General features: G+C 34.9%; 1 protein-coding gene across 3 annotated transcripts in view; it reads left to right on the top strand.

Moving 5' to 3' along the window:
- ZCCHC7 (zinc finger CCHC-type containing 7) overlaps positions 1–18,168 on the top strand; it is a 158,955-nt gene that overhangs the window by 8,981 nt on the left and 131,806 nt on the right. For all 3 annotated transcript variants that reach the window (XM_050943112.1, XM_050943111.1, XM_050943110.1), the window contains exon 2: positions 1,395–2,094. In XM_050943112.1, coding sequence (XP_050799069.1) covers positions 1,395–2,094 — 700 coding nt within the window. The remainder of the gene's footprint in view (positions 1–1,394; positions 2,095–18,168) is intronic.

Genomic DNA, 18,168 nt, shown 5'->3' with positions numbered 1-18,168 from the left:
GTCTTGTATTTTTTACATGTTCAGAAAAGTCCATTTACTTGAGTAGTTTTATTGTGTCCAGAAATGCAAGATCAGTCTTTAAAGAGGAAAGGAAAATACTTTTTCCTGTATATAATGTGAACCATTTTAAAAGTTATGTTTCCAAAACAAATATTAGTTTTTGTACAAATGGACAAGCTGTGGAATTTGAATGGCAATTCTTCATGGAAAAATGACACTAAAAATTCTTACTCAGTAGACTTGAGCTCTCTGTATGTCAGGAGTGGCATTTTACTTGACTATGTTTTTGCACTTTTTACCAATATTAGCACTACTGGAGCCAGCTATGGGAGAGTAAACTGGATTCTATTCATATTATCAGAAGAACTATAATCTATGTTCCAGTTGCAGAATTTTTATTGTTCATGATGCATGAATCAGAAATAATGTATCTTGTTTGCTAGACACCAGAGGAATGTTATAAACCTGAAATCTCAGGTTCTGTTCCTGGCTCTGGAGTGAGTAGTGGTTACAAATTTGGCACATTTATTCTAAAATGCAGTGTTCCTGAGTGGAAGAGATATGAGACTTTGGTTCTATTCCCAGCTCTGTTGTAAGTGGTCTTAGTATCTCTTTTGTAAAATGGGTGAATGGTATCTGCCTGCCTCTTGACGTGCAAATACGAGGCATTGCTCAGTAATAAAGACTGTGAAGTACTCAGAATTAATCCTCAGAGGGGTAGCCGTGTTAGTCTGGATCTGTAAAAGCAGCAAAGAGTCCTGTGGCACCTTATAGACTAACAGATGTATTGGAGCATGAGCTTTCGTGGGTGAATACCCACTACATGCATCCAACGGAGTGAGTATTCACCCATGAAAGCTCATGCTCCAATACGTCTGTTAGTCTATAAGGTGCCCCAGGATTCTTTGCTGCTTTTACAGAATTAATACTGGTACAGTAACTGAAAGAGCTAAAGCTAAAATGCAGGATCTTATCTTGGCTTCCAACTGGTTTTGTCTCTACCATGTAGGAGGGTTACTGGGGATTAGGATAATGTTAAATGCAATTGTCATGACTGAGTCAAAACAGCTGAGGTTAAAATGAAAATCAAAGTGCAACCTTAACTATAGCATTTGCTATTGTGAATGTTATAATTAATGTTTCCAGTATCATAAATCTGCTTGGTGTGATGTCATTTTCTGTGTTCATAGCTCTATGATTGTCCTCAGAAACACCTACTGAGTTTCTGAGGATATTATGTAGTTAACTACTGTTTGCATTAAAGAGTGATATGAATGATGTTTTAAGTATATAAAAGGCTTCTGCTATTACAGATGAAAAAAGTATTACATTTTCACAGAGTTTCTGGACCCGTTTATTTGGCATTACTGATAAGGTGTTTTGTTTTTTCCTAGATACGGGTCTGCTTTCTTTCCAGAATGTTCGTGGGGCATGGAGACATCGAAACATATGATGATGACCTTTATCGTGAGGAGTCATCCAGCGAACTAAGTGTTGACAGTGAGGTAGAATTTCATCTCTACAGCCAGGTCCATTATGCACAGAGTCTTGGAGGAGTCAATGGGCAGGAAGAGAGTGAGGAGATAGTGGACTCTGTAGAGAAGCAAGGTCAGAGTTCAGTTCTGATCAATAAATTGGACCAGAGCAAGAACCTTATATTCTCGGACAATGATGTTGTTCAGATTTCAGATGGCCCTGAGGTCATAATCTTATCTGACACACCTGATGAAGACAGTGTTTACAAAAGCAAAGTGAAGAACACAGCAACCTCCCTAACACCAGCTAAACAATTATGTCAACCAGGATGCTCCACACGGAACCCTACTAGAGCTTCTGCACCCACTACCTTGGATTCTGATGCAAAAAAGTCAAGTAAAGAGAAAAGGGCTAGTGAGAAGTCTAAACCAACTTCTACTGGTAGAGTACGTGTGATCCAAGAGATTCTGGTAATAGAGGATAGCTCAAATGAAGAGGAGAGCACAATCTCTGAAAGTGATAATGTGGAGAGCTGGATGCTATTGGGATGTGATACAGATGTCAGAGATGAAAATATCATTTTGAACCTTGAAGGCTGTGGAACTGCGGTCAGTGAAGGTCAGTACTTTTGTATAGATAACACTGAATAGAGTAAAGGAGCTGATGGAAAGATCTGGTTACCATGATATTGATGTCAATATTATAAAGGAAAAATAAAGGGAAAGAAGTAGATGCAGTGCAAGGTGGCAAGAAGGAGGGAATTGTAAAGTGGAATGGCAGACATAAAATATGATGTAGCAGATAATCGTTAATACTGTTGTGTATTATTGGAGAAGTGCCAGATGTGCATAGTGCTTTGCAGAGAAGCAAATGACAGTCTCTCTACTCCAAAGAACTGACAAAGAGAGAGGAGGGAATTCAGAAGGATTTGAATTGGTTAAATAAAACTATTACTGAGAAATAGACAGGGGAGAAAAGATAAACCAATATTTGGGATGCAAGAATAGAAATAAGAAAGGTATATAATGGTTAATTATTGTGATCAAAGCAAATAAGTAAGTAGTGAAAATATAGCAATGTCAAGAGAAATTTGAGAATAAGCAAAACTGAAGGGAGAAATCACAAAATTAAGACTACTGAAAAATACAGTAGGAGAAGGGTATAATCCCTATGGTCAGTGTAAATAATTCAATTATACTGAGACTGCTGTTTTCTAAAATTTACTATCAACAATATACAAATCCTGCATGAGATAGTACATGTTAATTCCTAAACAGCAGGATTATTATCATCTAGTTTTTTTGGTATATTTTAAAATATGTTTCCAAGTTACTGTAGAGGAAAGTCAGTGAAGATGACATAATTCAAAGAATTGATTGTAGAGACCTGTTTTTAGCAAGTCTTTTCCATGGTAAAGTTATCACATTGGCCGCACGTTGTGATGATTATTTTATTGCTAGGATAATATGTATTCTGGAACCAATGACTGAAAAATCTACTTGACTGTCATTTTCCGTTTCCCTATGCATGCTAGTCTCTCGCCTCACTGAGATAATTTCCAGAAACAGTGTCCCCCTGTCAGTCACTTGAGAGGGAGCATTGCTGTCAGATATTGATTCAGTGCAGTAAGGCCTGTCAGGTCACCTGTAGCAGTTAGGGCCTTCACTCAGCTTTGACTCACAAATGTATGGGTAGCACTTTCTCAGCCCTATATTGCTTTAGTTTTCTTTTGGTGCCCACAAATGACGCACTATGTAGTTATGCGTGTTGAGGGAGACATTCTTCGTTGCTAATATGTGAACTGATATCAGCAAGCAGGAGATTGTTTCAGAATTATTGTTCAAATGGTTAGCACTATTTCCCACGTATTCGTAATGAGGGAGGAAGCCAGAAATATGTCTTCTTTCCCTTCTTTAAATTGTCCTTTGCCTCTAAGAATTCTGTAACATCCCACCTACAGAATGTGTTTTAATCTGGTTTGTTTTTCTGTAGTTACTTGCTAAATAGATTATAACATGCCTTTTACCGCAGTGTGTTGCTTTGAGACCATTGTGCGGCTGCCCATTGTCTAGAAATTTCACAAAAAAATTGCTGTGCACATTGTTCTCAAATCAATGGCAAGTATAGTGGTACAGAACACAAGTGCCACATCACATTTTCAGATTGTCACGTTCTCTATCAAATATGTTTTCTCCCTGTAAATCTCTTTTTAACATAATTTAAAAGTATAATAGTTAAGTATTAAAACCCAATTTTACTACATTTTATTTGATTGTTTTCTTTTTATATTTCACATTTTCTTTCCTTTCTTCAAACCCACAACTAACTGTGTCATGGCAGTATAAAGTATATATGTTTCTTTAACAGAATGCTTTGTGGCTTTCAGGCAGCAAATGTACCAGGATATTCGGTAATACAGTTTGTGCATAGCAAAATGATACTTAGCTAGTGGTAACTTGTGTACATGTCACTTTTGTTTGATCATCTTATATTGTTCAGTGAATAACCATATTGGACAGGCAAGGTGATCAATTTATTTTTTGACTCTACACATCCTTTGTAGGCTTACCTGTAGGAATTACCTAGGGTGGTTCTAAAAATTATCCTCCAGCAGAATATAGAGAAATGTGTAAAGAATACATAAGCTTTTTATATTACATGAAAAAAGTATATTATGCATTTTTTGGAGATATTTTGTAAACAATTTATCAAAATAGTGATTTTACTAGATGTAATACCAATGTGAAAATTCAAATCTTTGTTCTCTTACTGCACTACCATAATTTTGTTGTGCAGCTGTCTAAACTCAGAGTAGCATTTAGAAAAATTAACTTGTGGCTAATATCCAGAGGTAGTTTTGCTTCATTTGTAGTGAAGCCCTTCAGAAACCCTTCCCCTGTTTTTGACTAGCATCAGTAATGGTATTGTCAAGGGTAATCTCATGCTTTATGATTTACAGAACAGTGATCAGTTACACTGTGGAGTCTGCTACCATGTTGTAGCCATCTTTCCAGTATGTGCATTGAACTTAATTTGTTTTTGTTCAGGCATTGTGTCCTCCTTTCACATGTATTTACTTTGCAAAACATCTCAAGACTTGCACAGTTTTTTCTGTTTAAAAGGTGCAAGTTAATGATGACATGTTTGAGAGTAGTCTAATATATGTGAGAGCCAGAAAGGAACTGTGTGCTCTGAGCCTAAACCCCCAGCCTGAGCACAAAAGACTGAGAGGGGTAAAGTGTAACATGCTTCTTAGAAGAGGTGTAGGTTAAATCAGTATACGTCTGTATTTTGACTGAAATTCAAACTACCTCTATTCAAGCATACACAATGCAGAAAAGTTTGCTCCATCTGGTATTTTGTTTCTAAAACAAATACAATGATGTCGAAGGTAAAAATGACAGGGCTGAAAATTATTTTTGTCTTTTGCTGGTATAAAAGTAAAAACCAAAAGAGTATTTAAATATTAATACATTTGAACATAGTGGATAACATCAATTTTAAGGTGCAAAATCTGCAAATCTTCAATATCTAATATATCCATAATTTATTTATTGAGCTTCACAGCATCATCTCTCAGGTGCTGTGGACTCCAAGTACAGTGATTTGTTGAAACTTGAACACATTCATGTCAAATTAAAAGAAGAAAAGGAAAAACAAGCTCTTAATTTGTTTTTATTGTAATTGTATTGTCAAATTATTCTTTCAGAGACTTATTTCCTCTAATTCAGGTAGGAATTATTTTGAGAAATATTTTTAGTTATACTCTCAGAATGTTTGGGGCACAGGATTAAACATCACTTCTGTTGGTTTACTATGAATACCTACTATGTAAATTATTACTTTTTAAGGCTTTTAACGTGAGAGTAGGGGGATATAACATTTAGTGACTGGTGAAACCTTTATTTTTTGCCAAAGTTACTTATGGCTGTATAAATTTGAGAGCCCTCCTGTGACAGTCTGTTGGTATATATAGTGCCCAGTTTGATTCACACTAAAAAGGGAATGAAACATGCACAATACTGTGGCTATTGGAGTGGCCTGTTGTGTCAATCATTTGGTGGGCCTGTCTTTGTGCTTGAGACATGGAGATAAAGATACTGAGGTTCCACTAGAATAAAAAATTACTGCTCCAGAGAAAGGAATGAAGCACCCCTCCTAATTGGGTTAAGTTTTCTACTTCTGATTTGCCAACATAGGTTAAGCTAAGAACCACATCATTTTTAAATTATAAAAACAAAGAACATCCTTCCTTGGTTCCCCCAGCACGCACACAGAATCCCTTCCATACATAAACCTCCTGTATCTATCCTGTGTCTATTATGGTACTTCTTAGAAGAGATGGAAAAGCATACAGTGACCTGCACTTTCCATTGAGACAGAAAGATGTGTTTCCTTTATGCTGGGAAGAAGCGTTTTGGTGCCTGCTGCATAAATCAAGCTGCTTCTGCTATTTCTATTTTGAATTAAAATTCTGAAAATTTTAAGTCATGCTGTTCAAATTCCTAATCTGTGCATCATGGCTCTGAGGTACATATATGAATGCTCTTGTATTTTTACCCTTCAGCCTCCCTAAAGATTCATGGTATCCTTTACATTTTGGTCATATTTCAATTTCCCACCAATATTTTTTTTTTTACCAAAGCCTGTGATGACACCATGATCCTGGTGAGTGCAACTTTTAGTTATAGCTATGCAGCAATATCTGGTTAAGCTTTTTTATTTGAGGAGACGAGGGTAGGTGCTGGATTTCTTGTTTCCTGCTGAGGTGTCTCAGGAGCTCTGCAAATAGCTACTGTTTCTCCAGTGATTCTGACGGGTCTCACTCTGATCTCAGTTTTATATTACGAGATTGCATATAGTTTGAAATTGATCGAGGCTGTCAAAATTTCATGAAGCAAATTAGATCCAAAGGGTGAGTGACCAACAGTGACCATATATCTCTTGCTCCCTATAGGTGTTCCCTGTGTACATTGGCTCTTTTTTTAGCCTTCCATGTGTGATATTTTTGAAGGTATGTTCCACGGCGTTTGCCGTTTTGCACAACGAAAGGGAATTTTTTTTTTTCATTTGGCATTTTAAGCAGGGATTATCTTCTAGAGTTGGACCTTTACTGTGTGTTTCCAGGACATGTAAATGCTTTGCGCATGAGAAAAAGACAGAGACAACAATAGCAGATTTTTATTTTGTAAATATATAACATTCATTTTTGAGGCAGACGTATCCCACACCTTTGAAAGATGGGCTTTCACCTCCTTTTCTCTACTGCAGTCAGGGTATGTATGATGAGAGGGCTAATTTCTTGTAGCTGCCAAGATTTCATCCATTCCCTCATTAAGGGCCATCTTTTAACATATTTCCTTCATGTATTTAGCACTTGTCTTAATCTCGGCACTTATTCTACGTTTGGAGAGACAGTTTTCAAAGTTACAGCATTGAGGATCACCCTAAGAGGTGCAAAAATGATTTATCTTCTATCCACCCTGCCCCATCAGTGATGAAGTGTTTTATTTAGGCAACGTTCTCTGCTATTACCCGTTTGTAGAGTGCAATTCTGAAGGCACTTATTGAACCCAAAAATCCCAGGAAGCAGCACATGTTATTCTCCACTGGGCCACTGGAAAGGCTACTTGTGTTTTTAACTAACACAATAGGTCAGCTTTTTGAAAGTGTGTTTGAGGTGTCACTTCCGGGCAACTAGAAATTGCTATTAAAAGTAACAAATACTGGATATCGCTTGTTCTGGTAAACAGTGTTAAATTCAAATGCCCTTTATGGTCATTGCTCAGCAGACTGAAAACCTCATTAGAAACTCTGGAACCTTCTTAGCAGCATTGGCTGGCATTGTAATAACATTTTGGGATGTTGACACAACATGAGATATTTTAACTAATTTACGTCTTCTCCGCACATAGCAGATACTGTTTGGGATCCTAGCACATGATAGCTTGTCTTCCAGCAGCTGCGCTCCAGAATAGATTTCCAATTTAACTTTTTATTCACATATATCTATTTTCTTCCAACAATGATCAATACCTCAACAAAAAAGTGTATGTGCCAAGGATTATGCTCTACTCTTTTATTTAAACATTTCACTCAGTGATTGCATGAATGCTTTGCTTCTTATAGCTTTGGCTTTGATGGCAAATTCAGACAAATGAAGAACTGAAGACTCAGAGCAGCTTGTACAGAATTGAGCCAAAACTTGCTGGTCATTAGAAAATATTTTAAAAGCTATTTATCAAATAACCTTCAGACTCTACAGTTTATAATACAGAGTATTTCCTGCTTCTTCTCCTACCTGCCCAACAAATTGATTTTTAAAATACTCTTTATGGTGATGTTGCATAGTGGAAGAAACTAATGGCTGACTGACATGTGGGCAGATTATTTACACTCCACTTTAGGAATTGGCTGACCCTTACTTTGTCAGTACTGAGAAGAAGCCTTTTCAGGCCCTTTAGTTTGGTTATCATCACTGTGTTGCATTTCAAAACAATTTATGCTTTGTCTATTGAAGATGCTTTTTGTGTTTGTTGAAATTTTATTGGTTAAAAACAGCGCGATTAATGAGTGAAGAAATATCGGTCATCATCCTGTAAAATAGAAGCTGCTTTTTCCAAAGCAGTTTGCTCATCTTTAACTAACACCGTTAGTGTCTGTCTATCTGTCTCTCTTTTGCTGGGTTTACAAGTCTTACCAATGGCAAACTTTACTTGTTAAGCTTCGCTTTACATTACTTACATTTCCCATTCAGCCTACAATGAAATAGTAATGAAAACGTATGCTTTTAAAACAGAGTATCAAATCTGCAAAGACTTTCCTTCTTGCATTATTAATGTTGGGTCATAACACTTGGCCTTGGAGTGAAGCTTTGCTTAGAAGTAGTAATCATAACAGCTACTGCTTATGCAGCTGTTGGGGTCAAAATGGATAGATATAGCAACCTCAAATACTGCAATCTAAGTGTTTTGGTACTAGTCAGGATCCAAAAAGGAAAAACCCTTCTTTGACCATCAGTGCTTTACACAGATTCTTCCTGACTGTTGAATTTTGTTAAAATTCTAGTGCTCTGTATTGAATCTGCAAAATTGCTTTGAAACTTAGACTACAATTATAACATTCCTGCCTGCGCTAATAGCCCATTTTACTATTTATGAATGTATTTAAGCAAAAGCAGGAAAATCTTTTAAGTATTTTTGGGGAAAAACTTGCTTGGTTTATGCTTTTGCCCATTTACTTTAACATTTTCTTTGATAACCAGTTTTACATGCTTGGTCTTTGCAAAATGGAGTATCAACTTTTTATACTAGAGCTTTGATATTTTTATAACAATCCCTTATTTTGTTTCTGGATTTTGTTTTTTAATTTGTTTTAATACATGAGAAATCTTTTGTTCTTTTGATGCTGCAGGAAAAATCTGAATTACTATTTCTTCCTGTCCTCAAAATACATTTTTTTTCTAGTTCTGAAAGGAATTTTTACAGATGCTTAGCTAAGCAATGAAAGAAAATGTATTTTCTCTTCAATGAAATTAGATTCAATTAGAGTTATAGCTGTAGCTTTTCATATTTATGTTAAGAACCCCCCTCCACTGTGGGACAATGTACTAATTTATATCAGTTTATGACACCAGAATAACACAGCAAAAGGGGTTTTTGTTTAAAATACATTGCTGTTCACAAAGGTTTTCCAACAATATACTGTATCTTTGTTTACTTGAGACATTTCATATTAAGCTTTAACCTTTGAAAAACTGTTAGGCATTACAGTTCAACAACTGTGGCTAGTGCTGCTTTAGTTAATTCCCACTCACCCGCCTCCTTTTATAGGTTTATAATTCTCATTTAAGGTTTACTCTGGGCTGAAAAAAGAGAGGTGAATCTTGGCCCAAGAACATTTTGTACACGTCCAGAAATATATTTGACCAATTAAGATATAAATGTAGCAAACAACAACAAATCATGGTATTTTTTGATACACAAAATAATTTACATTTCAATTTAAAATGAAATTTAACATGTTATAAAACCCTACAGTCACTTTTGATATTTCAGTAAAATAAAAATTGGCTGGCAGATTTCTGTTTGAATAGGGGCTCAGTGTCTGATTCTGCTTGCTTGGAGCAGAGTTTGAGAGGTGCTGAGCAACCTCAGCTTAGAAGGTGTCTCTGAGAAGGAATTGGTGCCTTAAAGTTTTGGTGCCTGAGACCCATGTCTTTCACTGAACTCCGTGTGGATGGAGATACCTTGCTATATGGAGCAGCGTGCAGGATCTGGCACTGTGTAACTATTTGTGTATGGAGGTATACTGTACGTATTTTAAATGCAGACAGAAGACCATGGAAGTAAATAATCTTCTTTTCTAATAGTTCCAATGCATGTGCTGATACGGTGGTCTCTAAAAGGCTCATTCTATACTTAATTTTATTTTTCAATTTTTGAAGGGCTCTGTTATAATTAATATTATACAGTGTGTATTTATAATTATATGCTGACAAATAAGAGGAAATTAATAAAGTTACATGTAACATTATATCGCATCAACTAAATTTAAAATTAAGGGTGCTGTTATTAACTTCTTATTTTTTTCTACATATTACAGTAGTATTGAATCTATATATAACTTTATAATGTGCACTTCTTTTCTTAGAAAAGTTTTAAAACTAATGCTTTGTCTTTAATGTGAATTTGTTCTTGCCTATGTTTGTCAGAACTTAACATTACTTAAATGGAGGGGGAGTTTTTTGTGCATGAATTATTATAACAGCATTCACCCTGGAGCTGTAATAAGCAGTGGGAATCCATCTACCCTTTACTAGATACAGCACATGCATATGGATATTTTGATTAAAAGAAAAAAGTTAATCTTCTTTGCAGTGTAATGAGGACACACTTGAATCTCTTGATTATTTTAAAAAATTAATAAAACTAATAAAGTTCCTTTATTTAAAAAAAATTAATAAAACTAATAAAGTTCCTTTAGAAATCTCAAAAGAGCTAGTCTAAGTCTGCCTGCAACCTTACCAGTCCCTTTTATCTGTACAGATTTCTCTGCCAGTTGTGGACCTTAGCTCTAACTAATTTAAATTTCCCATGGCTTTGGGTTGCAGACTAGGTTTTCTGCAAGAGTGCCCATGCTTACATGGTCATATATTCTGGGTGACTTTTTCACTTCTTTTTCCCCCCGCTGTTTTGTTGATTGTTAAAAGGGGAATTTTTTTCCCACTTCTCTCATCAGTTTGATCTTTCTTCCTTGTCCCATTTATTTGTGTTTCTTACAGGTTGGGAAGAAGTCTTATATTGTAGCTAGATCTCTAGGGACTGGTGGGAAAACTAATTTTGTCCTTTTTTAGTAGAGGTTTAATTTTTTTTTAGCAATTAAAAAAGTTCAAATAGTTTTTAGGGGGCAACAAGTACCAAGAGAGTCAGCATTTATGATTGACGATACTAGAAGAAAGGAAGGGAAACATTTAGTTAAAATAAATGCAAAAGCAAGAAAATTAATATCAGCCTTTCATATTAGAAATAAATATAATATGATAAAGTGGAATGAAAAGCAAGAACATGATGACTAATACTGTTATTGTGACGATAATTCTGGTTTGTAAAACTGTCTACTGGAAAGGGTTTTACTTTTCCAGGGAGTAAGTAAAATTAAGACTTCTTCCAGTGGAAATTGTCTTGCCAATCAATGTTTTAAAATGAAGATGAGTAAGTAAACAAGAAGATTGCATTCTGAGAACTGTTGTGTTATGTTGGTAACTTATGCTATTGAAGAAATTCAAGAATTTGTCACAAATCAGAATTCTGTCCATTTCCTTTTCACATGTGTGGGACATAATGTAAAGGTTTGAAAAATACTGTATGAAACTACTGTAGTATCAAATGGCAAGAAAATGCAGAGTTTTAGATGACTGTTAAAGATTGTGTACTAATAACAAAAAAAAGGTAGTTCTGTGCACCTAAACTCTTACTGAAGACCTTAATTCTTATGAACGTGCTTACAATTGGCATTCAATTGTGTGTGTGTGTGTGTGTGTGTAAATAAAATAATCTGTATGTATTGTGGAGGAAAAGAGGCAAATTCTTGGCTTATTCATTCATCTTTATGGGCACAACGGTAAAAGGACCTGATGCAAATGATCCACCATATTATTGACATCTGCTAATATTCCCATTAGTAAATAAATAAATAAATAAATCCAGTTTATAGAATTTCAGATGTAGCGATTGTGTTGTTTACTCATTTCTACTGGACAAGAACTGACGTCTGGATTCAGATAGTCAATATATCTTCATACACACATCATACTATTATTCTTTACGGAAACAGCCAATAATTTACTGTATACACATTTTAAAAAGAGAGCAATCCCAGGCTGTGCTTCATTTTGTACTTTGGCATCTTTAGAGGATATCACAACACAAGGACAGATCTGTTCAGAATATAAATCTAGCTGGAGTAACTCTATTAAAGTCCGTGAAGTAACTCTAGATTTAAGGCAGTATAACTGAGACCAGAGTCTGGCAAGTTATCTATTGGGTTTAATCCATCCTGGTTTCCCAAGAAAACTCTCAATATTGAATAATTTTCTGTTCTTTTTGTATTACTAAATTACTCAGTGTATTACTAAATTGATAGGACTCCCACCAATTTTAGTAAAGGTAGGAAAGCAGGATGGACTGCCACCTATGAGTATAGCAGTTCCTGGAAGATATGGCAGCAAGAAGGGGTGGCTCTAAGTTTACATAGAACAATATGGTTCCAGTGTTCAGCTTTTATTCTATTTTCAAATTACTAAACAACATCTGTAACGATCGTTGCAGCGACTGGGAGTATTCTTTTTACAATACACTACCTGACAATTTTACTCTTTATGAATCACCCTGGGAAACTGCTTTTAAATGTTACCACAAACTTGTCAAATTTAAATTTCACCAATTTATCTTGTAAAGTGCAAATTTTTTGTTTTTGTTTTTAAAACATTAACAGTTGTCAAACCTTTTAGATCTCCAGAGGTGATCTTGTTCTGCCTTTGTATCATTGTGCTGTTTCACCTCTGCTAATACATCTGCCAAAGTTTTATCTGGAACATTAGTTATGTGTCTTTAATGTATGCTGAAAACTAATAACATAGCTTGGAGTTACAGAAAACAAGTAACTTTATTTCTGTGTTTTCAGGGAATACTCATCATGCATGTAGTGTTAGAAAGCTTACTCTGGTGAAAGCCTAGAACTCCCACCTCCAAAATATAGATATTATTTAACAAGTATCTGTATCTCTGGCTGCAAAGATTTATTTTGTGGCTGTCATTAGTTTGCTGCTGTTTCTGTTGAATCCATTTGTTATGTTTATTCAATGCCAAGTTTGATACTGACATTTCTTATGACACGTATTGTTTTCTCAAAAGATGCATACAGCATACTTTTATATGTATTATATGTAACATTGGGAATGGGAAAATACGAAGAGAACAGGTTCTGTTGGATACAACGCATCTCTGTGGCAGATGCACATAAAACCTAATCTTTGTACAGCGTGGATAGGTTTAGGTGCAAATACTGCTTTATTATTGTCAATCTTGTCCTATAGGAGACTATTACAACATATACTTTGACCAAAGTCCATAAACCTAAAGAATTGCCAAGTGCCCTCCGGGCTTTTTAAACACTTTATAAACTATTCTCCACCAACTGTTTAAAAAAAAAAAGTCATGACTGCCAGATGCCTTTTTTCAGTCTTTATTTGAAACTCCATCTGCGTCTTGAAACACTAGAGTTTTTTCTCCCCTTTTAAAGCAGAGGCCGTGAAATACTGATGGTGATTAACAGCCACTGTGGTGACAGTAGTAGTTTTAGCTCTATATTTATTTCTCAGTCTAGATACTGCTGTGAAGGTAAGTCAATAAGGTTTCATTGGATTATATCTTGTAGATTGAAAACTTTAGCTTCAGGGTACTTTCATTTTATAACAATTGTGGGCTCAGAATGAGTGCCTCAATGTGACTATTTGCTCAAACTCATGTAACTCTGACAGTATTTAGGGAAGGGGGAAGAAGCTTTAGCATTCCCATTTGCTTTGCATTTACTGTGAAATACCTGCCTTTATGTGACTTTGAAAAGAAAAAGCTACACACAGAAGGGCAGTTGCCATCTTAAAATGCAGATTACTGTAATATTTGAAAATGTTCCTTTAAGGTATGACATAATTTCCAACTTTGCTCTTAACAAGTTAGTCATAGTCTGTGTTGTAAATTTCAGACATTTTGGTAATACAAAACCAAACAAAATTCTTGCATGTGATGTTTGCCCTTCAGTGACACAGAAACTTTTCCTTATTATTTGAATTATATTTCTGCAGAATTATAACTGAGCTGAGCATATGCTCTTGTCAAGGCCTGGTAGCCAGTTTTTGCATGTCTGATTTCTAATATTTATATGGCACATTTGAATTTTATGTTAACAGAGAGAAAAAGTTAAAAAGATTAGCCACGGTCTATACACAGTTCAGAAAGCGTGATAGGATGTGAGCAACAGCATTCAAAACTGGCTATTGAAGCAGAGAGAAAATTCAGTTTAGGTTTGTAGTATGTGACTTATTAAATATATTGTAAATATCCCCAAGTGGCTGTGTGTTGGTGGGCGGGAGTGTGGGGGGGTTGCTCTTAGTGTTTCATTGAAACTTGCTGTATTGACCTTTGATTATAAGGAGATGGGGAAATGTTGATTTTTATTAGTGTGTGTTTATATTTTGTCTAAGTTGTGATGCACCATGCTTTAAAAACCAGGAGTTGAGAATAAATGTGTAAAGTATGTTAGTGGTAACTTTCATTTTTGACAACTGGATAAACCTTGAAAAACAGGCATGCTCTAACATTTTGCTTAGAATTTTACTTTAATTAAATTTAATTTACTTTTTAAAAAAAATTAATTTACTTTTTAAAAAAATGCTAGTATTATTTAGACAAAATGGATGTTCTATTGGGAATGCAACTTGTAGTTCCTCTGGATAACCTTCTGACCCAGGTATGGTTTGAAGTTGGGACTTTTTTTTGTTAGCAAAGTAAATAGTCTTTACAAAAAGATGAAAAAGAGGGAAAAACAAAAGTAAATTATTTCTCAGTAATGGTGTTGCATCATTTAAATTGCACAGGATTTTGTTTACAGGCTTCTGGCATTTGCCAGTATGCTGTATTTGAAGTGTGTTCATGTCACAAAGCCAGTAACGCTGTAGTCCTGTTAAGTCTATGAAAGGAAGCCCAAATTAGTTGAGTATTCTTATTCAATAACCTGCTTTGAAAATCGACTGTCAGAACAGCCTGAAAATTTGAATGTGTCTAAGTGTTGGTTCTTAAAGTTTAGTGGTAAATGCCTCAGTACAGACATTTGATTTGTTTACACATTATACCTGTTGTTTTATTTGTGTCTCTTACTATTATATCTACACACATCCTGTTTTCACTTCTGTATGCCAGGCCATTTGTGTATTCTACTTATTAACATAACCGCCCCTGCCCCCAAACCTGGACGTTTATCCAGACAATTTGTTACATAGTTCTAACTATCATATTACCGATTTCCTTTAATTTAATACAGTCCAGTATGAAGTTATTACTAAAACCGAAACATAGTTTATACATGAATGCTCTTGACTATACCTGTTATGCAAAGAAGACTATCAAATCTGTGAGTCTAGCCCACCCCTTCTGGAATAGTTTAAAAAAAAAAGTCTCTGAAGACTCAAAGGAATTCTTTAAACTCCTAGCAGGGCCAAGGGGTCAATGTCAGATTTAGTCGTGCTGTTATTTTAGCCCAGTCGTCCAGAGAGATGGCTGAAAAGTGAGTCTTTTATTTCTTTTTTTGTGTGATTATTAACAGGATTAAATGTAAGCCATTGTGTACTTAGTGCCAATTAGTTTCTCATCTGAGAGGTTCATTATGATTTTTTTCACTCTTCGTCTTGTAATATTTTGTCAGTGTTTGATTAGATATGAGAGAGAATGAAAGGAAACATTTTTAGAACTATGCCCTAACTGTGATAGTGTCTCCATTTCTGCTTTGGCAGTTGGTAAGGTAGTAGAAGCATTGCCAATAGCAAGTTCTGTTTCCAAATATTTAAACATTTTCTTAAGTACTTCTTCCTTGCTGAAAATTGTCATGAGGTTTCCATCCTCAACAGTACATTGTTCAAGTTATTCCCCCAAATCTATTCAGACTTTTGTTAAGTTACAGAATTGCAAAAAAAGTATGTCCTTTTGTATTTGTTCTGACTTTTTTGATGTTTTAAATGAAAATTAGCAACCTAGCTGTGTACTTGCCCCTGTAGTAATAAGATACAAAATGTACCAGTCTATTAAGTCTTAAACAATTGGCTACTATGAATGTACAATAACTTATTTCTGATACCAATTTAATACACATGTGATGGTCCTTTACATAGTTCAGTAAATTATTAAATATATCAGTCAGTGGCATATATTGTTTTCTCTCCCACACCCACATATATATAGTACCTTATAGAGCAGAACTGAAAGAGATTTTAGTTTAAAAGATATTACCTCACCCAGCTTGTCTATCTGGTAAATAAACATTTGTAAAACTTCTGCCCAATGGTCTATGATGGTTGAGAGGGCCACTAGAAAATGGTTCAAGCACTGTTGAGGTGGAGAAACAAACTCTGTGGAAGTTTATCAGTAAACCTATAACTCAGCCCTTAACTCAAGCTATTTGACACAGGGGAAAAAAAAAAAAGCAAAATTGTGTGAGTTAAGTGTTCTACTTATCTTTTGACCGCATGATATTTTCTGCTTTATCACATCATGGAAATAGAAAAGCTCAGAATTGGCCTTTTTTTTTTTTTTTTAATTTAGAGTATGTCTCCCTGAAATTGAGAAAATTGTATCTGTATTTTAAGAAAGTATACAAGTGTCTAGTTGAACATTGGGTGACATCCACTATGTATCTAACATAGATGCATAAGTATGGTAGCTATTTTGGGGCATGATAGTTACTTTCCTATTTGTAGAGCATTTGTTTAGTTTATATCCTCATCAGTTGGCTTATTTAACATTTCATATTATAATCACCAATATTACTCCTTCACAGTCATGTTTTTATTGTTTAACTTCAAAGCTTTGCTAAGCTTGGCGTGCTTTATTGTAAAAGTTAACAAATTGTAAGTGCCTAAGACTTTGGAAGAGCAAAACAGACCATTCAGAAATTGAAGGACGTTTCCCAAAAGAACAGAGAAGGTACTACTTTTTGTTATGTATAGCTCTGACTTAGGCTTTAAAAACATAATTATTTGCTGGGTGGCAGGGAGAAGATTAGTGAACCTCACCTCCTGGCTTAATTCTGTTTCTCTCCGTTTATTATTTTCTCAGTAAAATATAAATGTTTTTATGGGGTGTTGTCATTCCAGTTAGTTTGTATTTTATTTTGAGAGCAATTTTTTATAACCTTATAGAAAGAGGTTTGAAAAACATACCAAACATGGGTTTTTTTTAAAGTATTTGGAGAAAACTTCTCTGATATAAAAGCATATATATATATATTTCAGACAAGAGACAATATCCTACACTGAATGCAACAATAGTTCTAACTGGGATTCACCCTGTGCGTCACAATGAAAAATGGGAAATAAAACAGAACTTTCTATTGCAGAATGCCTTGTTGTACCTAACACTGTACTAATTAACTGTTAAAATACCGAGTTACCAACACAGTCACAAAACCATGTCAGATACAAAGGGCTAAAAATTGAACATAACTACTTCAGAAATCATGCCTTATTTCAGGGGCTACTGTTCAGAATTCTAAATCTGTGTATTATATCTAACAATATGAAAACAGCTATTGCAATCAAACACAGTGAGTAACCTTGGCTGATCATCTGACGAGCAGAACTCTGGGAACTTTGCCTGTGCTTACTTTTAAACAGTTAGCTAAAAAATCCCAAGCCTTTATCTGTAGTTTGCCTTTCTCTTGTGTGGTTATAAGAACCCTAGCCACCGGTATGCTGCTGTAAATTAAAACAGAAAGCCATAAGTACCATAAGATTCACTCATTTGTTGTGTTATAGTACTAATATAGCTGCACCTTCACAAATAAATCTTGTTGGCACACTCATTTGAAATTGCTGTCTGTTATCTATGACTTGGAAGCTGCATGTTATGTGTACATGATTAATCTAAATCTCAAAATATGTAATTATAAAGGATATACATATTAAGTGAACCCTTTTCTGTTTTTTTTTAAAGGAATCTAGTAGCAGCTGTACAATTTTAAGTTACTGATTTTTATTTTTAAATGGTAGTTCATTTCTAGTGTACAAAGAGAACTCCGGGGTTACTGGGAAAAACTGTTAATCCAGAGGAAGGAAAAAGGAACATTTATGCGTCATGAACTTGAAATATTAATTGGTTTTGTTAACATATAGCGAGGTGTTTGACAAATTAAAAATTTGACTTTTTTCTTCCACATAAAATTTTATTACTGCAACTGTTAAGATTGTTAATGTAATAAAATACCATACAAGACACAGTTATATAAACTCTCAAAGCAGGTTATCTTTGAAATCTTAGAAAGTATAAAATAGTTGAATGAAAAATGGCCCCCACTCCATATGAAAGTCTTAAAGTAAGAAAGAAAGAAAAGACGGGAAAAAAAGAAGAGGAAAAAGCAGAAAGT

This window comes from Gopherus flavomarginatus, chromosome 3 (genome assembly GCF_025201925.1).
Source record: "Gopherus flavomarginatus isolate rGopFla2 chromosome 3, rGopFla2.mat.asm, whole genome shotgun sequence".
NCBI lineage: Eukaryota > Metazoa > Chordata > Testudines > Testudinidae > Gopherus > Gopherus flavomarginatus.
The sequence above is the reverse complement of the archived record's forward strand: the minus strand, read 5'-3'. Positions and strand labels throughout refer to the sequence as shown.